This window comes from Agelaius tricolor, unplaced genomic scaffold, assembly GCF_023055355.1.
Source record: "Agelaius tricolor isolate 1412-34295 unplaced genomic scaffold, bAgeTri1.0.p SCAF_2, whole genome shotgun sequence".
In the NCBI taxonomy this organism is placed as follows: domain Eukaryota; kingdom Metazoa; phylum Chordata; class Aves; order Passeriformes; family Icteridae; genus Agelaius; species Agelaius tricolor.
Genome location: NW_027269262.1, coordinates 4,552,163 through 4,577,404, shown reverse-complemented (window position 1 = coordinate 4,577,404; position 25,242 = coordinate 4,552,163). Strand labels below are relative to the sequence as shown.

The window sequence follows — 25,242 nt, the reverse complement described above, 5'->3', positions numbered from 1 at the left end:
AGTCCTGTATTCAGGTTTGGGTTCCTCACCACAACAAAGACATTGAGGGGCTGGAGTGTGTCCAGAGAAGGGCAGCAAGGCTGGGGAAGGGTCTGGAGCACAAGCCTGATGAGGAGCAGCTGAGGATCTGGGGGTGTTTAGCCTGGAGAAAGGGAGGATCAGAACGGACCTTGTCACTCACTACGACTGCCTGAAAGGAGGCTGTAGCCAGGTGGGGGCCGGTCTCTTCTTGCAGGCAAGTGGCGACTGGACAGGACAAAATGGTCTCAAGTTTTACTAGGGGAGGATTAGGTTAGATATTAGGAAGAGTTTCTTCACAGAAAGGGCTGTCAAGGACCAGACCAGGCAACCCAGGGAAGTGATTGAGTCACCATCCGTGAAGGCATTTAAGAGGCTCATAGTTGTGGCACTAAGTGACATGGTTTAGTGATGGATTTGGCAGTACTAAGACCTCTAAGATTTTAGAGGTCTTTTCCAACCTGAATGACTCCATGAAAGTGCTGTGATGCTTGTTTTCTGAATATATTATTGTAAGTTTGAGTACAGATATTTTATTTTTATTTTTTTCCTTTTTTAAAATCCAGACTTGGTGGAAACAACAAACAAACTTTACACTTCTTTTTATTTATTTCCTGTTTTTGGTGATAAAGTGTCTGCCATTTTTAAGAAGCAAATTGGCAGTTTGTATCCAGGATGTAACAAATACTTTGCATTCAAATGTGAAAAAATACAGTTGGAAATTGTCCTGGATTGGTAGTGCTTTTAGTGTTTTTATTTCCTGATTTTTTTCTGTCAGTCTGTATACTGCCTTTGTTCCCTCTCCATTACAGTTGCCTTTTCACTACTATCATTACATGTATAAACCCTCTCTCCCTGTCATGGCTGTTTGGTTTGTGAAATAAATTATTAAAAATTACTGGAAAGATCTTTTGATGTAAGACTGTGGTTAACAATATCTAGCTACTATTAGACCACTTCTTTTTATGTGGGTATTAGTCAATTGTCCATACACTGCATGTAGCTCATTCTGGCTCCTGTGATTTCTCATCCACGAGAGGAGAAATGTTCTCTTAACGTGTTCTCTGGATCTGTTGGAAGCAGCACAGTGTTTCCTGGAGTCAGATGGAATGTGACAGTAACTGTAAAGGATTTTCACATGACAGAATTCTTATGAATCTGATTTAAATCCAATTAAAGGATGTGGTATTCTCTTCTCTGGAATTTGGAAGACTTTTAATTTTTATTTACATCAGGACCACAAATTTTGTTCTCTGCACTTAACCTTTGAAAGAATGTAATACCTTTTCTCTTCCACAGTTACAAGTAGGTGCTGTAAAGTACTTGTTACTTTATGGTGATAATTGATTTTTAGTAAGGGGAGAGCCATTGGAGCAGTAGGCAGGGTGCTGTATATTGTCTTATGTACTAAACACTAAAGTAACTTAGCTTTATAGAGCTCAAGTATATGGAGCTTAAATTCAATCCAAATTGCAGCCTTGCTGGCTAAGTACCTGTGTTGAGAGAATTTTAAAGTGATGCTAGCAGAGACAGAGCTGGTCAGACTGAGGAAGTGGACAACATGAAAATGTGAACTTAACATGGTTGTCTCAGGGTATCTTTATTTTCCTGGATTTAGAACAGTAGTAAATACTTTTATCTGAGTTCAATTTTAGTATTTTAGTTGGAAGACCTTAGAGTGGGATCTTTAGTAAAGGGTTAGGCACTTTGTGGCAGCTAACTTCTGTACTTTATAAAGGTTGAATGGTGTGGATGAATCTGAAATGGAGATGAAGTGATTTCAAAGACAGGAAGCCATCTGCTCTGCCTGCACTTTGGGAGACCTTGATGATTCCACGTTGTCTTTTGCTGTGTGAGCCATGCTGTGTTCATAGCCTGGATTACCAGCTGTATTTCAGTTTAGATCCTGTCCAGCTGTGCTGATGACCCTAAAGCTGAATTAATACTTGTGTTCCTCTATCTTGCTGGATGCAGCCAGACAGGACACTCAGAAATTACTTTTTTTAAGCTTTCCTTACCTAAAGGGGTCTGTTAATGTACTTAGAGGTCGTACTGTTTTTCAGGGTCATGGTTTCAAGGCCAGTTGAAATAAATAAAGACTAATTACAAACCAATGCCCTTGGTTACAAATCAGTAACTTTATGGGCTAAAGGTAGGTAGTCTAGGCTTTCCATGTAGACATGGGCCTCCTGGTATCCTCTGTCTGCCACCCTTCCCCTTGTATCTAGCAACTTCTCACTAATTACTGTTGGATTTTTCTCTTCTAAAATGTTTAAAATACTAAAGGTGAGGTACAACAGATAACGAATGTCTTTTCCTACTGGAAGTGACCATAACCCTTTAGCCAGGGGAGTTTACAACCATAAGCATTTTTATTTCTGCAAAGTATATATTAAATAAAAAAGTAGTTTGCTTATGGTTTTCACTTTTTTTAAAGATTTACAACTAGAGTTCACCAAAAGCTTTCTAAAAAAAAAAGTCAGTATCAAACACTTGGGCAGATAATGTGCCAGAGTGGGATGGGTTATGTGACTTGTAGGAACTTGATATGCTATTTTTAAAAATTCATCTTTGAAAGCAAGAAAAAGGTGAAATCATAAGATATAAATATGCAAAGAAAGGATAGTGATCATGGTAAACACCGGATTAAACTCCCATCACTGACAAACGAAAAAGAGAAGTTTGTGTAAAGATCCCTCTCACGTCAGAAAATATAAATTAAATTGTGGATGACTACAGGCCTTGAAGTCTTAAAAGTAAGGAAATGAAGTATCTTCAATTTTCAGAAAGGAGAAAGGTCAAAATGGTTTTTTCAATACCTTGAGCTGTGTAATGAAATGTAGGTTTTGTGTTGTTGCTCTTTACCTTGCCTTCAAAGTAGGAAAGACAAAGGTAAATCCAGCCAAAGGAAGATACTCCCAGTGCGGAGCCTGGGCTAGGAAGAAGATAACATCCCAAAAAAATTTGAATCCCTCTGACCTATGGAGCTCTTCCAGCAAATCCTCTGCCTTTTCCTTGAAGGAAATTGAGAACTGCTAGACAGCACTGTGCATTTTTAAAGTGCAGCTCTGCCGGCTGTAATACACCAGCATCACTCCTTGTGACAGTCCTTGAAATCCTGAGATGTGGCTGCCAAATAAGATGAGAAAATGGATCCTCACCCACCTTCTCTTGTTTGTCAAAATGTTCTTTTTATTTTTGGGAGTTGCTGTTACATCAAATAATACATGTCTCAAACTAATGTTTGAACTGGTTTGTGCTTGATGAAACTGAACCACTCTGAGGCCGTAAAGCTACATTTTTCTATGCAAAACTGGCATGTTTTAACTTCAGCACTTGTAAGTGCTGCTGAAAGTTTCAAAATAGGCTTGTCTTATTGCGTGCAATACTGTACTGGAAGAATATTTTCTGGTGCTTTTTATGTGCATGATAATTTAACAAAATTTAACAAAACTGCCTCTAACAAGGGTATCAAACCTGCACTCAGGATTGACAGGAGACACAGTAGAGAAATAATGTGTGAGGCTGTAATGGGTATCTCAGTGTTGGTACAGAACAATTCAACCTCTTTAGGCATGGCTCTGTAGCAGCTCCATGGGCTGGTGTGTCTGCTCTGCATGAGTCAGGGCACGGAGAAAGGGCAGCAGGGGCTGGGATACACCTTTGCACACCTGCCCATGCTGTCTTTGCTTTTCTTTCCCAGCTCATCTTCACTCCTCTGCCATGAACAGGCTTCCTTACTATTCTGGCTCAATGGGAGTAGAAGTAGATCTGCTACTTTGTCCTAAATGTTTCCAGATGAAGCTTTTTCCAAACTTGTTGGTGGGATTTTGTGAAGAAGCTTGCACTGCTGATTGCTGTGCTGCATTTACTGGTTGTGTGTGTAAAGTGTGAGCTTTAATTTCTGCTGTGCTTAGTCTGGAGCTTTCACAAGCACTAAATTTTGCTGATAGTCTGAACTGGGGATGATGGTTGGGAATTAACCACAGTGGAGGCTTATCTGGCTGCTGAGTATGGTACCTTAAGCCCAATATCTCCTGCTTTTCAGAAAACTGATAAAGTAGAAAATAGATGAGGTGTGAAGGTAGTTCTGAAAAAGTCAATAAGTAGCCAGAAGCTACAATTTAATAAGTGTTTAGACATATCTGGCTCAAATAGCTTATAATTTTAACTCTTTTAAAAGTGATAGCTAAAACCTAAATCCATATTCCCTGTGGCATTAGGTATCAGGAGAAATAAGTGGAAGCAAGGCATTTGGAATCAATAAATGGCTTCTAGGTACAACTTAATGCAGACAGAACTTGGAGGAAAAAGATTGTGAAACAGATACAGGAATAAAATTTAGGTTTCTTTTGCAGACTATAGCAAAGTTCTAATCCTGGCTGTTGTGAAAATGAATGGAGATTAGAAAGTTGTGGAAATGTGGAAGTTCACTGCCATGGGCCAACTTGTATGGAATTAGATGTACTGAAAAAGTAAGAAATCTGTGGAGTGAAAGTGCTGTGTTTATGCCTTAAATAATAAATGAAATAATGTTAATTACCTAAGATCCATTTTGTATTACACGGGAAATGAAGCAAAGACTTTTTTCCCATTTGCTTGGGGATTGTGTTATGCTTGAGAATCTTCTACTTCACTGCTTTGAGTTTCATGTTGCTGGATTTAGTTGTGGCTTACAGGGCCTAGAAGTGCAAGAGGCTCCTCTGGGTAGATAATTCAAGTGATGCAACTGCATTTTATGAAGGCCCTTGGTTTCTCTTTTCTGTTCCTTAGCCCAACAGATTGTACTTGCATGTATGATGGGACTGAATAACCATCAATTTATATTTTCTTTGTTCTATCCCATAGACATGGTGAGGAAGAGCCATTAACATTCTATTAGCTCTGTGGATAGAAGCATTTATATATGTGAGATTTGTCATAGTGTTACACCTCAAGGAGATTAAAATTATATTCCTGGGGCAGGTTCCAGTCAATCCTTCTTGATTCTGAACTGCTTATTGCTGTTTACAGCAATTCATATGGAATCAAATGATGCATAGTGGAAAACATAGACTTTTCATTTTTCATTTACCCATACCTTTGCTATCATCATATGAAATACCTGCTTATGCGTGATTGCAGTAGTTTTTTACCTGAAGCATCACAGTATGTGATATTTTCAAATCAATAGTTTAGATGACATTTCTGACTTGCAGTTTGTGTCTTGCCCATCTCAACATCAACAGTTTTCACTTAAATTTCAGCCATTTTTTAGAAACTCCGATCTGCAAAACAACTGAATCCTCTTTAATCATTTTTACCAGGTAAGGCTAATTCTGAGACTACAGATAAAGCAAGTGGAGATTTCTGAAGTGTTGTATCAAAATGAGAATGCAGTTGTTTTTCAGTGAGTCCTGTGAAATCTGGAGATTCTCTTGGAGCTCACCCATCAGCTGTCATCCTTCTAAAGCTGTAGTTAGACTTCAATAGATGCTCTGAGACAGCTGGTAACACATCTGCAAGACCTATGTTTGAGCACACATGGGGAATTAGAGCTATTATATCTGTTTGAGATAGTTTTTTTGAGGGGGAGGACAGATTTTAAATTTTTTTTTAACCTTGTCCCATAGAAAGGAGTCAGTTTGTTCTGCTGTTCAGTGTTTTCTGTTCATTTGCTGTGCAACCCAAATTACTGAAAAGTTGGGTTTTGTGATTGCCTTTAAACTTGTCAAAAATTTAGTGGATATCACTTATCTGGCCTCTAAAGGATGTAGACTGAAATAGTGCATATGAATCTAGGCAATGGCTTTGTGTTCAGGGACAGACCTGAAGGCAGGGACAACTTGGCTAGGATCTTGGCTTGTTTGCATAGACAAAATCCTGTGTGGCTCTGTCGAGTTATGGAAATTCTGAAACTACTTGTCTACATCTATGAGATGAAAAGGAATTGGTGTAGGGAAGGGTGCATATTTAATATGTGGCTGTTGAAGGTAAATCAGTTAATATTTGCAGCATGCTTTGAAACTTCAGTTGCATGGTGTTGTGCAAGATGTTTTGTTCATTGTTGGCTTTGGATTTTGAGAGACTAAGACAGAAGCAATCAGTCTGTATTTGCTCATTTGAATAACTCGTGCTTTGCGTATGAAGCTGTATGTAGGGACAGAAAAGCACTGAGTTGTACTGTGCCTGCTATTTCTGGAATATCAAGCAGGCTTAAGACTCAAAGGAGGAGGAGTTTCTGGGATTTTTCCAAATTCTGTCAACAAAACAAATTCTATCCGCATTAATCATCAGAATGAGTTGGAGTTATTTGTGTGTTGTTGTAGCATAGCCTGGCTGAAACAGGCTACTTGACCTTGTTCCTAATGTAATGGGACTTTTCCCAAGAGACTGATAAATCACGCATCACTACTTTGCATATTTTGAAATTCTTCACACTGATCATTAAGTCTTCAGTGAAGTGAAGGGAGCAGTTGACCCTTGGAATGCCTTGAAAATATGTCTGTGCTCAAGAGCAGGGTGAAATGCCCACCTTAGAGCACCATGCTATGGCACCTGCATCTGCTGCTGCCCAGGGTAATTTGGGTTCCTTAACATCAGGTGTTATTGTGCTGAACAGGCACTGGCAAGGCTTAGGCTTTCTGCCAACACACCTCTTAGCTAGCCGTGAGATTTATCTTCTCTTGTTTTAAGGTCTTGTTTTGTTCAAGAAATAGCTACATGATCCACTTTTCTCAAAGTTGTGAAGTCTTTATTTTGAAGGAATGAGCTAAAAATGCAGCCTATATTTTCCACCTTTGGTATATAATACCACGTGCAGAGTGAGCTTTGACTATTTTATATCAAAAAAGAGCCATGAGAAAAGAGTAGCCCATTAAGGCCATGTCATGTTGGAATAAGCTTCCTTTAGAACATGGCCATGGTCATTTACTTTTAAGAGGGGTGCTTTTACTTTAAGTGTCTTTCTGGGAGCTGTTTGACAAGACAAGTGTGGAATGTAGACTAAAATGCAGCAGATTATGGCACATGAAACTAAACCGTACCCAGAGTTGAACTGAAGTATACAATTTTTTTCCATGATCAACAAAGACAGCAAGCAGGTAAGATGTGGAAATGATCAGTCCCTTTCTTGATTGGAACAACTATGAGTTGTTCAATAGCTATAGGCTTGGGAAAGTTCTCATTCATGTGGGGGAATTATTGAAATGTCTTACAAGTACTGCAATTTTAGAATGTTAAAGTTCCAAAAGGAAACCTGCTGTTTTTCAAAAACATTTCTAGCTTTAGCATTTTTAAACATAAATCATTTTGCAACTTCAAGTTACCCTCAGGTGCCTTAATGCATGGAGAATCTAGTGAATTAAAGTAAAATGAACAAAAATACCAAAGTAATTTGTCAATTCATGTTGTCTGTGCTGCATGCAAAGGCAGAAAAATCAGCAGGACATCGCAGAAGGAATGAAAATACAAGTTATAACCTAATTGGATTTTTTTACATTGCTAAAAGGTAAACCTTTCTAGTAGGTTTAACTCTCCTGTTCTTTACTTTGTGGAGCTTAGGTGTTGCTGAGGGTGGATGGGCTGAAGCCTCCCTATGCAGCTGTGTGTGTCTGGGTGTTGCAGTGCAGACCCTGGGCTGCAGCAAGCTGTGTAGCTGGGATATCCTGCTGGTCTGACACAAGTCTGAAGTGTAGAAAGTGGGAGAAAAAGGCGGCTCACAAGGATCACCTCAGACCCAGAGTGCAGCCTGTGCTGTGTCTAGGGCAGAGATGAAAAGTACTTAGAGAAGACATTACTCATTTCAAAATCCCAGTATAAATTGGGATTACTCTTGTAAGTGCTGTTGATGGTTGCAGAGTGGAAGTGAGAAGTAAAGTTTATCATCATTGATATTTTGAAGCTAAATTTATTCTTTCATGTACTTTTTCTCCTGTGTTGTCTAGTGTTCAGTACCGCCATGCCAGGCCTGAAGTATTCTCTTAATAAACATGCTCTGAAATACAGATTCTTTTGTCTGCACTATTTATAAATATGCTTATGTTAGTTCAGGTGTTCACCTATTGTAATTTTTCCAGTTCCAGTTTCATGTTCTCAGTGATCTCACAGTCACCCTTTAGTTTTAGTGATGGTGGCAGAAGCCATAAGCTGTTTTTCTGACCTTGGTAAACTTTAGCAAACTAAATATATTTTGAAGGAATTTGTTTTTGGGAAGGAGTTCCAGGTCATGAACAGATTGAATGGACATCAACTGATAGGTTAGTAGTTTGTCCCAGTAACTGCATGATACCCCATAAACAGCTGAAAAGAGAGGTGTATGTGCTTCTTTTTTCAAAAAGAGTTTTCAAAGGTGAGTGGAAATAAACCAGTATTTTTTTAGAAAACTTTCAGTCCTGAAAGTAGGCATGAGTACATAAAATTGGATTGTTTGTCTGTTGTACTGAAATGAGGAGAGGCAATGATTTAATGTTTCATATTTTGAATCCAGTAGTGTATTACTGGATTTTAACTGGCTAGATCTTGTGTGTTTAAATGTGCTCAGTTCCTACTTATTTGGTGTGCTCAGTGGACAAGTCCCTGTGCACCTCTGTTTTGGTGCTGGACAGTGAGAAATATCCTTTGATAGCAGGCACTGCATCCTGATCTGGAAGGCTTTATAAAATCTGCTTATAGTCCAGCAGTAGCTGCTGTTGAGATGTCTGCCTGCTCAAGAAAATTTACTAAAAATACTAAATTTCTTAAAAACCAGAAAACCCAAGAAAGGTTACTTACACTATTAGCTCAGTAATAAAAATGTTAATGGAGAATAAAAATGGCAAATTTGCATATTTGTAGTTTAAATCAGGGCAAGAGGCATGGCGGGAGAATTTTTTTTTTCGTGAAGGCTTGTCTGCATTACCTGATTTGATAAGCAGCCTGGCTTTCCTTTTGGAACTTTAAATAACATATATGCAGGGTGAACTAAATAGTTGTGTTTTCATTAATTGTGAATGAAGTAATTTGTTACGTCCAGAGTATCTCAGAAGTTTAACGAGAAAACAGAAGTCATGTTGCAATCAAGCTGATCCTTTTATATTTTACATCCCGATGGTGTTGATAAGGCATGAGTGGGATTGTTTTGAAAGACATTTGCAATCTGCAAAGTTGGTATTTTCAGCATGCCTTGAGTGTTTTGTATCATTGGCAAATGCATGGTACGTCTTCAGAGGTGGGAACTGATAATGTGTCCCTGAGATTCCAAACAAGTACCATCTGGAAACTCATGATAACTTGTGGTTTTGATTTGTAGTTGCTGTCAGGGGTGCAGACACACGGAAAGAGCTTGTTTGCTTGGAATCTTTTCTGTAGGACAAGTTACATGAAAGTTGATAGCTAACTATATTTGATACAATATTGAGAACTAGCAAATGGTAGCCAAGTATTTTGTGTGCCGAGGAAAGGCACACAAATAAAACGCCAAACTTTTTCTTGTTACTCTAAACTTTATTGAGCTTTTTTCTTCTTCCAAGCAAAGCCTATTGTCTGCAAACAAATAACTCCCTGTCCCCAGAGGAAGATGTACCTTTCTCCCGCACTGATGATTCACAGCATTTCTGAACTAGTATTTATGAGGAGATTCTTTCCCAATAGTTGTTGAGGTCTCTCAATGCCCAGTGGTCCAAGAAATCATTAAATTAACCAGCACCTAATTTCAGTAACCTAATTTGAGTGACAGTGGGTTTCTGTGACACAGGGATGTTGAAAGAAAAGAATTAGTTTGGCAACTTTGTTCCAGTCAGGATGCTCCATGACTTCTGTAACTGGCTGTGAGGTGTCCTCATGCTTAGATATTTGTGTCTTTTGGGGGCAGATGATTCCCATGGAGTACAGTTGCAGGCACACATTCCAGATACCTTGGATGTTACTGGATCTACTACATTTCATGCTATTCCAGAGCATGAAATGGCAACCAAGGTATCAAGGGAGGGAGCAGAGCTGTTTTGGAAGGAAGAACACACAGGACAAAGTGTTTAATGGGGAGGTCCATAAATGGGAACAGAGGCTAGAATACAGCATGGGGAAATAGAGAAACTGGAGGTATATTTGTTGTGTAAGAGAGTTAGAAGTAACAAAATCAGAAAAGGTGAGAAAGAAGACTCGCAGAGTGGTTAGGAACAGGATAAGGACAGCTGGAAATGCCCCGGAAGAGCCTTCAGTGATTACAGAGAAAGATCTGCTTTCAGATTGAACTTCTCAGATCAATGTACAGTATTTAAAAGTATGTCATAATAGCTATGAGTCATGTTTTTTTTAGCGAACTGTGCTGAGCAAATCTGGTAGTGGTTTGAGTGCAGAGAGAGGAGTGATGTGCTGAAGAAAGTAAAGAAAGGCTGTTCTTTTAGGGCTTCACTAGCTGTGTTTCTTCTAATTTTTTGCTTTGTGAGTGTTTTGATTTTCAAGGAGGTGTGGTTTGGGGGGGCTTAGAAGAAAACAAAGTTTTGGAAAAAATTGAAAGAAGAAGGACTAAAAGTTAAGAGACCAGGCAAACCCAAGTCAGTTGTTTATTTTCAGCTGATAGTATTACTACAATCTTAAGAAATTCTGCTGATTTATGATTTCTGAAATGATAACAAAACTGACACTGCTAGTTAGAAAAGAATTGTAAATATTATTTTCCTCTGTAGGTATACTGATGTTACAGACTCTTACCATTTTATCATCTTAGTATTGCATAACACAGCCAATTCATGTTTTCCAGAGTTTCCCAATTAACTTAAGTGCTCAGAAGTTTCCATGACCTTTAGGTTCCTTTGTACTCTATGTTGTTTTTCAGAGAGTATGATAGACTTTGTGGTTTACTTCCAGTGTAGCCTTTTTTTATGGAAAAGATGTCACAATGCAAGAAGTCCATGGTTTTGAGTTGTGTTTTTGAGCATTTAATACAAAGCTGATTTGACATATCTTCCTTTTTTCTTTCTAAAAATGTCTTATCAAAGAGGAAACTGTTTAAGTAGCTCATAAAAAGAAATGCTGGCAGCAAAATATCATAATGAAAAAAGTATCATTAGGCTAAATATATGACAAAAATAATTTGAAGAAGATCCCCATAGAGAAGATTGTTGCAGAATATATGCACCTATATCATATTCACTGCTGTAACTGATGTTCACTGTACTTATGGTTCTTGCTTCAGTTTTGCCTGTTGGTCTCCATGACTTGCTGGAAAACCTTCTGTCAAGTTTAGTTTGTCCCATTCACTCAGATCTGTGTGAGCTCCCAAACACAGGCCTCTGTTCTTCACTGAAATGCTGGAGGTCTCCCAAAAACTTTACCTATGGAGTTGGAGAAGGTGGCAGGTGGAGAGCTTCCAAGGAAGGGTGCATGGATGCCTCAGTGAGTGCAGCACCATATTCATGTGGTGTTTCCCATCCAGACCTAAACTCTTCATCTGTCTGCCTGGGTATAAACAGGGAATCCTCAGGGCTGTCTGCCCCCACCCCTCTAGGTATGTTTTGAGAAGCCTGAGTGTATTTGTCAGAGCTGTTTGACTCTTTATTTGAGGACAGTGCAGAACAGTAGCACCTACTCATGTCAGAACATATATAGGTGTATATATGCAAAAAATATATATATAAATACACACATATACACATGCATATACCTATGTGTATGTATATATATATAGGTAGCCAGTTGCTCCAGTCTCCATGCCCTGAATAAAGGATTATTACCCCAGTGTTGCTTAATATTTAGTAATTATGAAGCCAGAAGATGTTGTTTATACATGCCAAGCCCAGTCTGCTCTTTTGGTCAATGTTTGTTTCCACACATCCATCAAGGCCTTGCAAAGCAAAATGTGACTGCTGACAAGTTATTCCCACAATGTTGCAAATGTTCACATCTTCCTGCAACCTGATACAAAAAGGCCCCATTGGCAGCTTTTTTCTTTTTAACTGAAATTTTATTGAAAAAATGTAGTAGTCTGTGGTGAGTTTACAGTGCATGCAATTATTTCAAGTATGAATAGGGCAGAAAAGTATGAAGAAAATTCAGCTATCATTTTGAAGAGTTGTGATATAGACACTTAATAAATGAATATAACTCATGAGTGTGTGTCTGTATGTTTATATATATGCATAATCAAAACTTGTATGTACCTATCTTCATATGATAGATAATAAAAATTAATTAGAAAAAAAAATCTAAAAATAAAGGCAGAAATAGAACAACTAAATATGATAAAACACTACTGTTTTAACTCTTACTGCTGTAAGAGGAGGACAAACCTCAGCTGCACTTTTATGTTCCTTAAATGATTTTTAGATATGTACATGAATGAGACTCCTTTTCCCAAAACTACTTAGGAGATTTTATTCTGTAATAGCCTGTGCTTTTTATCTTCTGTTCTGCAGAAGAATCTGAAACCTGTTAAGGAATGAATTTATGTGTATTTCTAAACTTCAATGTGGTGCTTTTTCCAAGGCTGTTTTGAAGAGAGGGTTTGATTTTGGCTTTAGGGGAGAAGTGTTGCCACAGTGTTGTCTCTTCCTGCACACCTGGAAACCATGGCACAAGAAGGAACTGAGACCAAGCCCAGAACTGGTGTTCTCTGTCTTAAGGCATCTCTTGAAAATAGTTGTGCTTTACAGTGGTGAATGAGTGCTACTGCAACTGAACTGTTGTCTGTTAAATGTAATGTCTCACTTAAATTTTGGCCTCTTGCTCTTTAGTGTGTGTGTGTGTGTGTGTCCCACCCCTAATTCTCAGGTGGGTGTGTTATGGGTGTGGGGCTGAATTTATAAACATTTTATGCTGCTGAAAAGAATAAGAAATACAAGGGTTTGGCTGTGTGACTGGAAAACTACTTTTAAAATGTGTTTGTTTTCGTACTTGGTACATCTGACTAGGCCAAGAGATCACTCTTTTTCTGACATTGAAACTGTTTCTTTGCTTGTCTGTACATAATTCCTAATCCATTTTTTTAACCTCTGATTATATTTCTAATAGTAAATGAGTCTGTTCATTAGTCTAAAAATGTGGTTTTCATGCCGGAGAGGTTCTTTGTCTTGTTGCATTTTTTTTTTTGACTTCTATGTAGGCTAAAAAACAGAGTGCTCTTTCCCAACCTGATAGGGTCAGGTATTTGTTTTGTTTAAAGAAGCTAAAGGTCTGATTGTTGTTTAGGTGACTGCTTTGTGGTCTTTCCCTGTTGTGAAAGAAAGTTGTGTTTTAGCCAAATGAATAGTGTAATATTGGTCAACAATGATTAGAACCCCCCTGAATGTTTTCTCTTATTTAGCATTAGTTGCATTTTATGTATTATTTTCAATTTACCTGCTTCCTAGGTTAAGTGACTGATAATTAATTGTAAATGATTATTTCTTTGAAGAAAATGTCAATGAGACAGAAAGCTTTTTCAATTTTAGCATTTTGTCATAAGTGTGTGTGCATGGAGGAAACGGATATTTGTGCCTGTATGGATGCATTCATGATGGGTGCATGTATAAATATGCCTATGTCAGCTTTCTCCTTCTTTAGCAGGACATCAGATCAAGTAAGGCATCCTAAAAATTATGTTTTACCTGTATTCATTGCTCACTGGCTTATGTTATTTAAAGTTACATCAGTCAATACTTCACTGCTACATGTACTGAATAGTAGCGAGTGACATGAATTTTCTTATCCAAACTGATACAAGCTATTCTGATGAAAGCACTAAAATATTTGAGATAGATTATCTTAATTCTTTTGTTAAAAAAAAAGAAGCTCTAACTTCACAAAGATAATGACTAGGCTAGTCATTTTGTACTATAGGCCATGTTTTACAGGATTACGGTTTGTATATGTGCTTCTGCAGATAATTCTGGGATTCAGTTCTGTTAATGAATTTAGATATCAAAGGCTCTGAACATACAGAAATATTTGGATGCTGAAAAAAATAGTATTCTTATCTGAATGGAGATAGATACTGGTTGCTTGAATATCTTTTGTCTGAAAATTGCTGAGCTATAATTATACCATAACTAAGATATAACCAAAACTAGAAATATGTCTGTTTCTTTCCAAACCAGCTACATTGACTTTTCTCTTTGGTAGAGGTTTACATGTTATGAATTGTGATTTGTTTCTTTTGTAGTATTAATTCACAGTGGAGCTGAAGCAGGGATTTTGTTTTCTTAGTGAAACCTGCTTTTGTTGACCACTTAATTTTGCCTTTGTCTACGCAAGACTTTTCTGGGAGTTGTGACCATTCTTTTTACCTTTGTTTTCCATGATGTGCAACCTAGTGGCATCTCAGTTGGTAAATGAGTTAACAATTCATTCCCCATTGGCAAAAAATTAAAAAGAAATTACAATGGAAATGCTCATGTGTCTCTTTTTATTCTAACACAAAACAAAGAGAAACAAAAAACCTCTTCCAAGAATGTAATTGAATATAAAGTAATCTTGCAAATAGCCAACTTATTGTTAATGGCTCAGTTTGGGTTTTTTTAAAATATTATATGTTAGGAATTGGCAGGTTTAATAATTCTTAACACAAGTTTGTTTCTTTCTATTTTGTAGATAACTCTGATGAAGCAGATTTATGGTTGCTGAACAGTTGTACAGTAAAAAATCCTGCTGAGGACCACTTCAGAAACTCAATCAAGTAAGTTGTTTCCTTACAAAGATTTTTATTTTTAACTATCAGTGAGTATTGCGTGTCTTAAAGCTCTGTGTTTTCAATCTAGAAGTAATTTTGTGTTTTAGAGTAATAAATGTGCTGAGTTTATGTTACAATGGTGAATTCTCTAGAATGGATTTGTAAGGTAGACTGGAATTTTAAAAAATAGCAATAACTTGCAAGTGATTATCACTGCACTTATTTAGGGGAACTGCTGACCCATATAGGGACTTTTATATCACTTTTTAAGACAATGTTGTAATAGTCTTCTGAAGAATTGACTGCGCTTTTGGTTTTGTTATTTGCTTTTTAATATATGAAATGTTAGGTTGTTTCATTTTTCACCTACTTAAATATGGCATAACTGGCACCTGCTTTTCAGTGGTGGGCAGCAGTGGCCATAAATTAAATGAGAAGAAGTACCTTAACAAGAAGTACCTTAACATGAGAAAGAAGTTCTTTATGTTGAGGGTGTCAGAGCACTGGAACAGACTGGCCAAGGGGGTCACGGAGTCTCTCTCTGGAGACATTCCAAACCCACCTGGACATGTCCCTGTGTCACCTGCTCTGGGTTACCCTGCTTTGGCAGAGGGTTGGACAAGATGATGTCCAGAAGTCCCTTCCAACTCTACCAATTCTGTGATTCTTTGTAAAGGGTAATATACTTAAAACCAGCTATTTCACTGTGCATTTTCTTGGAAGATTAGTTGATTAGCCTATAACAGAAGTCTTGTGAAGAATGTTTTATTAGTCAGTACCATTCCATTGATGTCAAACAAAATGACATGGTAGTGATTTTGCCTCCAATTTCTGCAGAAGTGTAATTATGGTGAGAGTAACTGGAAAAACTGTACACATACAGCTGCCCAGTATAAAGAAATACTGTGGTGTGTGTTTTGTAGATTTTACATTTAGTACACAAGTTTGGCTATTTGTGCAGCCATTTGTTTAGTGTGGTGCTCTGGGGATGGACTGGCTGTTGAAATCTATTGTGGTTAGAAACACATAGTTCTTGGGAATGGAAAGAGGAGAGAAGAGAAGCTGGATATAAGCTACCTGTTTGCAATGCTGGAGTTACTAACAGGATCTCAGAGATATAACCTGCTGTAGGTGGCACAGCAGAAATTTCCTTCACCCCTGAGAGTGCTTCACTTTCTGGCTGCTGGTGTTGCACTTGGTGACCAGAATGGCTTAGGCCTTCCCTTCTCTGTTGCCAAAAAAAAAAAAAAAAAAAAAAAAAAAAAAAAAAAAAAAAAAAAAAAAAATCAAAAAGGCAAACTATTCCCAGAATACTTCCAGCAGTTAGTGTGTGTTGGCCAGCAGAACTGATGACAAGATACTTTCCAGCTCAGTTGTGGCCATCCTTCTGTTTTACTCATCCTGTGCCAGAAATGATGTGGTATGGTGTGTGTCCCAGCCAGGAGGATAGAGTTAGTTAAGAAAGAGGGCCTAACTGAAAGCAAATGACCAAAAATATTTCTTTGAAGAACATGTTTCTGTTGCTGCTCTGTTCATGAACCTGATGTTACTCGTAGCCTGGATTTATTCTTTTTTATCCTTACATCTCCCTATACTTGTTCTTTTCCTGTAGCATTCATGCTCTAGTCTCAGATCCTGGCAGTTCCCAGCCATGGAGAATGACATCTTCTGTAGTTGTTTCTGATTTTTCGTATTGTTGCATTAAACACAAGGGAAACACATTGTCTCTTCAAGAAGAACAACTTCTCCCAAATAGTTCTTAATTTGTTACAGCAAAAATGCAATGCATGAAGTTTGGGTGGTAGAAAATGAACTGCCATTATATCCTGTTACAGCAGCTTGTTGGTAACTATGGAAATCTTTTTTTTTCTGAATTGACTAACAAAATAAACATGTAGTGTGCATGTGTGTTGTCAAAGCAAACATGCTTGGAGCAGAAAAATTAATACCCAGCCCTGTAAAATTCTTCTTTAAAAAAAAAAATCAGTCTGAAACTGTTACATTGTATTATGCCTGTTATTGAGAATAGTATTTATTCTCTGCCCACAGCAACAGTTCCTACATTGCTTGAATATATGACTTTTAAATGCATTGATTCAAACTAGTGGTAGTGTGTTCCCACTGGTGGTTAGAGAATGGCTGTGAAAAGCTGATCACTCACTAGTAGCATGGGCCAAAGAATGTGTCAGAACCCAGCAAGTCCTGTAGGTACAACCTTTTTGGTCTGGTTTTCTTCTAAAAAAGGAGCAAAACCACTCCTAGATGCTCTGAACCTTTGCAGATGTGTATACAGCTGATACAAGATGACTGACAGTACAATCCTTATGCTTGTTTTTTTTTTCTTATAGCTCTTAGGAATAGTCTCCTTCAGTATCAATAAAGTTAAACTTGCTGAACTAGAGTAATGGTAGAGAGGGCAAAGTGTTGTTTAAAAACATTAGCTTATAGATGGGAATTGAGTTCCCTGGGCAGATTTTATTCTCAGTTGATTAATCTTAAAATAAGATTAAAGAGTTAGGCAATAGCAGTAAAGAATTCCCACTATAATTAAGTGGGTGGAGTTTAAAAAAAAATTATTAAGGCTTATGTTTTGATTAGTGATGGATCTACCTCTTGTGCTTTGTAGAGTAGTTGCTGGGCATTCCAGGAAATTAGCAGCTTTTAGAAAGTTCAATTTTTTGAAGTTGACTTTATTTTCCCTTAAAATAAAATAATACTTAGAAAATGATCTATTTATTTAAAAGTCAGTCACATTCTTTTTTTTGCAGATAATGTTTCAGTATGATATCTTTGTTTTGGACCTGATCATCTGTCAGTGTGACCAACATGGATGAGTTAACTGTATATGTATATGTGTGTTTACTTAACACACATATATATAAACAACAAAACAATAGCACATTATAAATACGTAACATATGTAACATATTATAAATAAGTATAAATAACAAAAAATTAAGTAAAATATCATTAAATTTCTTCCAGAGAGATGTCACTATTTATTTGTTTTGGGGGATGTTGGTTGGTTTTTTTGTGGTTCATGTATGTGCTTCTGCTTATTGTGTTTGTGGTATTTCTGTTTGTTTGGTTGTTTTTTTTTCTCATTTGCAGAAGGTTATCAGGTAACATTTTCTGCTATCATTTATTTTAGTTAAAAGTAGTTTTCTTAAAACTTAGTTGTTGGTAATAGCAAGAATAAACATTCAAGAAGTAAGTTACTAACCTTAACTTGTGTAAACCACAGTAAATCTGGTAAGACTGATGAAGAGAATTAAGCTCAAGAGCATGTGCTAGAGGAGCTTGCTTCGTTTGAAATAATGTTATTTTGCTCTTCAGTTTCATGCTCCATTAATTTCTCTGTGCTCTGATACTCTTTTCTTGACTGTTACATCTCAGATACATAACCCAGTTTTCCTGATGCCTTCTGAAGATTCAGAAACTCTTGAGTGTTTCTAGCCTAGCTGTCTTTTCCCTTGCTTAATCCTTTCCTAAGTGCTGGTATAAGTTACTCATGTGTTTGGGGACTTTGGCTTTTCCTTAAGGAGTTCTCCTTCTGGTTGAAGTATTTTGGAGAGGAATTTGGTGGCTCGCTTATAAAAACAGCCAGAATGATGTCTGGGAGGAAAGATGTGGTTATGCTTTTGAGGTGTCCATAGCTTGTCTCATGCTATAGAAAAAGCCTGACCACTATAAATAATCATCTTTGTTACTATATACAATGAGCATGTAGCATTAACACACATTCTCTGATATATTTGTTGCTGCATTCACTTTAAGGCATGCTCCAGTGTGTGTTCAACCCTTTTCTTTCTGATAGCTATGAGTTGTGACAGAGATGCGAGGGCTTTTAGCACTGAAGTAGCACCATGTGGCTTCCAGTTCTGTCCCTGCTACAGTTTTCACCAATTCATGAATAAACACTGTGTGGGGCATCTCACTTTCATGCTAGAAGGAGCATCAAAACCCGTAGAATTTGTGGAAATGTTTGTTTAAGAGGACTGTGATTGTAGACATTGCAAGTTGTTTAAAGCTCTCAGTGGATTAAATTGAAGAGTAAAAGGCATGACTGCCTTTGGATGATACAGGATTTCTGTTAACCAAATGCAACTGTGTTGGTGTTAAGTACAGAAGGAGGTTATTTAAGAAATACAAAAGCTTGTTCAGAGATAAGAATAATTTTCTGCTGCTTGAAATCTTTGCAAAAGAAAATAACCCTGGAAGAAGGTTTTTTGTTGTTTTTTGTTTTCTATTTTCCCAACATTTATGAATGTAATTTATATGATGCATTTTGAAATGGAGCAAAATGAAAAATTGCACACTATGCAGAATTATCACTTTTTTAATGCAGCATTAGTCCTTTTGCTGTTCCTAATACATTTCCAGTGTAGAAGTAGACTGTGATTTAGAGTTGTTTATACTGTTCATGCAATACAATCTAAGCTGTAATGTACTTCCAGGAGAGGAAACATAAGTATTTCAAAGCTCTTTATTTTATACATCCTCTTAACATGAGAAGATGACTTCCCCCAGGTGGAAGTTTCTGAGCTGAGTGTCAGAGCCTGGCTGTTACATTTTACAGAAACAGAGTGTTGCCATGACTTGGGGTGTTTGTGTTGGAGTACTTAAGGTACCAAAGCAGTATTGAGAATTGTAGGTAGGGGTACTGCTGTTCCCCACTTGTACTGAAGAAATCTAAGGAAGGCCTGGATTCTCTAAAGTAAAAATATCTGCAAAACAAAATGCATTGGGTGGGAGGAAGTTGGACACTCGATTTCTTTTTCCCTTAAGACTTGCCAACAATACTCCTTGCTCAGACTCTCTAAACTAGTCTACATCATGTTGGTGAAAACCTTGCTTTTTGCCAGGATGAAAGGCTCACACACCTACAGATTGGCAAAGTGCTTGTATTCAAGATTCATACCATATTCATAGTGAGAGAAACTCCTTCCCCAGCCAATAGGAGTTACTTGGTTTTGAGTGGAGGCTGTAAATCAGTTAGCTAGAATTGAAAGTCACGTTTCTTTTCTAAGAACAACCTGAGGAGCTTATGTGACTGCTGAAGTTGCTTCATAAAAACCTTGATTGGAATACATTTAGGCACAATATTTTATGTTTACAGATGTAGGAGATCTATTAATATCTCAGCAATCACACACCATTAACCAAAATTAACTTTAAAATTAGTTTTGGACCTCATTCTGTTTTGTAAAGAAATATTTTATTTTTTTTAGGAAGTGCTCTAATCTTCGGTGTGATGTGTACAAATTAATTAGCTGAAAACACTGAATACTGAATATTTCTCTTATGTTCACGAGTTTTTGGGGTTTTTTTTGAGCTTCTGGGTTTTCTCGGCAAAAATTTCAAGACGGGTTTTCTACTTTAGCATTTGAGAGGGTTTTTTTGTAAGCTGTGCCCATCCATATTACAAAACAATGATTTTTTTAAAATGTTCATTGTACTAGTTAACCTTTCTCAGCTTAAGCAATACCAGTTTCACATTTATATATTTGGTCAAGCTTTACCACAGAGCATAGCTGACTCCAAATGCTCTATGGCTTCCAAATGCTGCAGAAGGATTTTATAGGCTTAGAACAAAATTATTTTTAAACTGAAGTCTTTATTTAAAACTTTTCCAATCTAGTAAGTATTTTTTTTTCTTCTTTTTACACTTACTGAATATTGTCAACCATGCTTTTAGTGTCTTAAGCTGATGGAAGACATAGCTGTTGGTGAAGAATTCTGTGATTTAAATGATGTTAGTGGAAGATTTTTAGCTACATTTGAGTGTGTTCTTTTTCTTGCACTCATGTCTGCCGTGAAAAAGAATGTTAAAAGCTGGTTGACATGATGCTATAAAACACAGAAAAAGCACACCATTTAGAACTGAGTGCTTTCCATTGCTTAGTATTTAGAAGATAAAAGGATTATGGACTGCTTGTGAATGCATGTGTTACATAGCCACATTTTGCAGAGGTTTGCAAAAGCCTGGGTTATAAACTTGTGTGCACTTTAATTGAATGTTTTTAAAGGTTTTTTAAAAAGTACAGGAACAGAAACTGTTAAAATCAACTTCTAAATGTGATTCTAGAAATCTTTTCTGTTTTGATAGGAACACATTTGGGACTCCTTTAAGTACGACATGATCTTGATACTTTGAGAGGTTACTGCAGTGCTGATTAAGCCTCAGATGCTTTAGTGGCTAATTAGCTTTAGATACTCTTTATGTCTTGAGCCAGATCATTGGGGACAAATGTATGTTTGATTGCAATTTTATGGAAGAAATATGGCCAGGACATGAGAGGCCAACTCTAGTTGATAACTTCATGTATCTGTATTTGAACTTTTTGTTGAGGCTGTAGTTACATGTCCCCAGGTATATAGGCTCCAGGAGCACTGGTGCTTCACAGGCAGTGTTTACAGACATTGAAAATCAGTTAAGTTCATTGCTAAACATACAAGATACACTTTCCTTTGCAAACAAATGCAATCAACCATTACACTTCAGTGATATGGGTAAACAAGGAAAACTTCTGATTTAAAATGTAGAGCTCTCCTGATAGTTCATGGACTAATGCTTTCACCTTTCTCCTTGTCAACCAAAAATGGGAACACAGGTATCATAGAACTGTAGAAGATCCAGAGCTGGAATGGACCCATAAGGATCATCGAGTCCTGGCCCTGCACAGGCCACACCAAGAGTCACACCATGTGCTTGAGAGCTTTGTCCAAATGTTTCTTGAACTCTGCCGGGCTTGGTGCTGTGACCACTTCCCTGGGGAGGCTGTGTGCCAGTGCCCAACCACCCTCTGAGTGAAGAACCTTTTACTAATATCCATCTCTAGTTAAAAACCAGAACAGTTCTTCCCCCTCCTCTCAGACTTGGTCAAAATGTATAATTTTCAGAAACCTCTCCAGACAGAGGTAATGAAATTAGCAAAAGGAAGAATTGGGCTTTCCTAGTGTTTCTCATGCTGTTCTGCTATATGCTTGCCTTGGGGATGGGGTGTTTCCCTGGGCTCTTAGTGCTGGTGACCCCCTCTTTGACCAGACCAGGGACAGATACAGCAGATAGATCCAGGCACTGTTTTGGGTCAGAAGTTTTGGGTTTGTTTTGTTGCTTAATCAAGGGCTTTAAAGAAGAGACTTTTTGAGGGATTGGAGACATTTGAGCAAAACTATGCTTGGTTTCCTATTATGAGCATGTACATAAAAAACATGTTGAAATCTATTTGAAATGTCTTGCCTCTTTTAACAGGATGGGGACAATGATTTCTCGTGACCAAGTTCCTTCCTTGATTTAACTCACACTTCAGATTAGCACCTTAGCCTTTAGTTAATCCTTGCTGGATTGGAGGGTTTTCTGTTCACTGTTCAAAAAACAGACTACAAAATAAACACTTCAAAAGTCTCATTTGGGTTGTGGTGTGCGAAAGAATAAAATCCACGACTGTGTGTGTGAATTTGAGGAATGTAAATGGAATCAGGATGTTAACAGTTTGTAAGTCAGCATGCCTTCAGGTGGAAAATGCCCCTGTGGAGTTTGCCAAAGCAGAGAGCTGGTGACAACCCCTGAGGAACTTGTGATTCAAACAGTGGTGAGATAGCGGGCAACTGCTGGAAACAGCAGCAGTCTGAGACATTGTAGCGTGCTTTTTTATTACCTCAAACAGTAGGCTGTGTGTATTTTCTTGTCCTTGGAACAATATTTATGACTTATCCAAGCAGACTGTGCCCAGTAGTGGACTACTGAAGCTGAACTTTGTGTGTTGCAATTAATTTGGGGATCTGCAGTCGGAATCCTTGCTGCTTCTGCCGTGTGACATTCACCTCCCATCTGTTGGGGAATTTCTTGTTTCTTTCTCTTATTGAGAGGTAACCAAATTACTTTCTCCAGCATTAAAAAGTGTAGGAGATACTAAGAGATTTTAGATTTGCCTCAAATAAGCAATAGCATTACTGAGAGAGGATCTAGTATTAATTGATGTCCATTGGAATAATGTGGGACAGGATGAGGACAGAGCTCTGCTTGGGTTGGTTTGCTTGCATACAGAAAATCATAAGAGTTGAAAAAGAATGGAATATTTTATTGGCTTTGTTTGTTTTCCCTTTTCCCCTTGCTCTTTTGAGCTTTTAACTAGTAGACCAGAATATATGAAATACAGTAGAATGATGAAAGGGTGATTCAGCAATACTAATTGTTAGCTGGTTTTTGAATGGGTTATATGAGCTTTACAGAATTAGTGTTTGGTATATTATGTGTCCCCCTATCTTAACAGGTGTTTTGTTTTACCATTTCAGATAGATGAATTGAGCAGAAAAGGTTAATGATTTGAGTGCTGGAAGCAGGTGGTAGCTTAGACTATTTATCTAATTAGCTGCAGGCTGCCTGTTGTCCTAGCAGGCCTGACTTTTCCTAGGGAGGGAGCATAGGAAAACATGCAGAAACTTGCTGTAGCAGGACTAATGCAAAAATCAACATGATCTAAACTTGTCCTTACTGACAAGTATGTTTTTATTTGTTTTTGATTCAAAAGATTATCTACTAAATGCTTTTTGGGTGTTTGTCCTAAAACAGTATGCTTGCTTGTTCAGGTAAGCTTGAGTGTCAAAAGCATTTTCTCTCATACTTCTGAAAGCATTTTTCTCATGGTTGTTAGATTCTAACCCACAAAGAGCAAAAATAATGTTGGTGATTTTTTTTCTTTGTCTGTATACAACAAAGCTCTTGTTTTTTACACTGAGTTCCATTGTAATTCCTGTGTCTGTTAAGGTTTAATTGTGGCATATTTAGTCAAGGCAAGTTGGGATACTATCAGTGCAGCACAGCAGTTCACATTTGGCATTGTACACCTCAGCTACTGACTTGACTCTTGGTGCACCACTCTTGGGAGGGACATGAGCATAGACAACTGTTCCTCTTGAATTTAATGTTTTATCCAAATTTTTTTCTTGTAAAGTTTTCTTTTTAGCTTTCAATGAAAAAAAAATGCAGAAACACAGGCTAACACCAAGACACAGTTGACCACAGGATTGTTTCATTGCAAGTATGTGCTTGAATTTGAAACTTTGCTAAGAGATAATGTCTGGTAACTACTTTTAACAGGATAAATAGTCAGCTTTTTTCATGTATTGGTTTTACCACTCCAAGCACAATGGAAACTGATGTTTGTCAGTGGCTCCAGCTACCAACATAACACAAATACTCACCAAGAAATTTTATATGTGTTTACTCCAAGTAGGAAAAAAGCTATTGTTTTGTTTGGGTCTATTATATTTTATTAGCATAACCTCAAGGGAAACTCAGTAGTGAAGAGGCAGAGGCTCTTTTTTTACAAAAGTACAGTGTTAAATAAAATTGTCTAAAATACAGCAAAACTCATTGTAGAAGCAATCTGTGATTATGTCAATCCAATTGGGTAGCATGGATTTTTTTTTTTCTAAATACTTCATATGTCTCCATTTTTTATTTTGTCTCTCCCTGTGCTTTGTTACTGTAGCCCCCTTCCATAATAGATGTCTAGTTTGTCTGCTTTTCCTTGTACCAGTCCTTAAATAGGAACATTTACTTTGTGGAGCTGTCAAATTGATACCTGCAACTCCAAAAAATGAAGATGAGTGAAAAATGTTCTTTAGAGACAGAAAAGATGTAATGATTGATATATCCTAAATACAGTGAAGAATTTTCTTTCACATTATTTCAGAAAGGAATACCATGTTTAATTAGGATCCTGAATCCAGGTTGTAAAACTTTTTATACAAGGAAAACTGCAAGAATTGGGTTTTTACTTCAGATTGCTCTTAGCTTTAAATACTGCCTTTTAAATACATAATATCTGAACTTGAAATTATTATTTCAGGTATTTATTTTTTTCATATTAGTAAAATGTTGTTTTTCTTGCTATTAGTAGGAGCTCTCTTGTTTAGCCAGTGTTGGCCACATTTGCTAGCTTGGTAATGTGAACTGTGCTGGACTGAACCAGCAAAAAGATTTAAACTCTTCAAAGGAAAAGACCAAAAATAGAAGGATTTTTGAAATGGATGGACTTTTACACAAGAAGTGGAAGTGGTGGTTCTTTTGCTTTTATACATATGAAATTTATGTGGCCTCTTTTGGTCCTATAGCTTTTAATTGCATTTATAACCTGTAAATTTGACTGTTTATGTGTACATGGATGTAACACATATATACTCAAGCATTATAGAAAACAGGTCAAATGTGGTTTTGCACAGGCTTTGTTTTGACCTTCCCTCTATGGCTCAGCAGAGTTGCTTTTAATTTAGTCCTGAACTAATATAAATTCAATGTATGGTAAACTTGGAGCTTCACGCTGTGGTAACTGTAGGATTCACTATCACAGTATCACTGAATAGTCTGGGTTGGAAGGGACCTTTAAAGGTCACCTTGTCTGACCTTCTGCAATGAACAGGAACATCTTAATCTAGGTCAGAGTCCTGTCCAGCCTGGCCTTGAGTGTTTCCAGAGATGGATTATCCACCACCTCTCTAGACAACCTCTTTAGTTTAAAACCATAACCCTGTGTCCTATTACAACAGGTCCTATTACAGAGTCTGTCCCCATCTTTCCTATAAGCCCTCATTACGTATTGAAAGTGCTCCCTGGA

At 37.4% G+C, this 25,242-nt stretch overlaps 1 protein-coding gene across 2 annotated transcripts in view; it reads left to right on the top strand.

The window, feature by feature from the left end:
- Positions 1–25,242, top strand: part of CDKAL1 (CDKAL1 threonylcarbamoyladenosine tRNA methylthiotransferase) — a 378,140-nt gene that overhangs the window by 52,339 nt on the left and 300,559 nt on the right. For both annotated transcript variants that reach the window (XM_071451013.1, XM_071451003.1), the window contains exon 5: positions 14,542–14,626. In XM_071451013.1, coding sequence (XP_071307114.1) covers positions 14,542–14,626 — 85 coding nt within the window. The remainder of the gene's footprint in view (positions 1–14,541; positions 14,627–25,242) is intronic.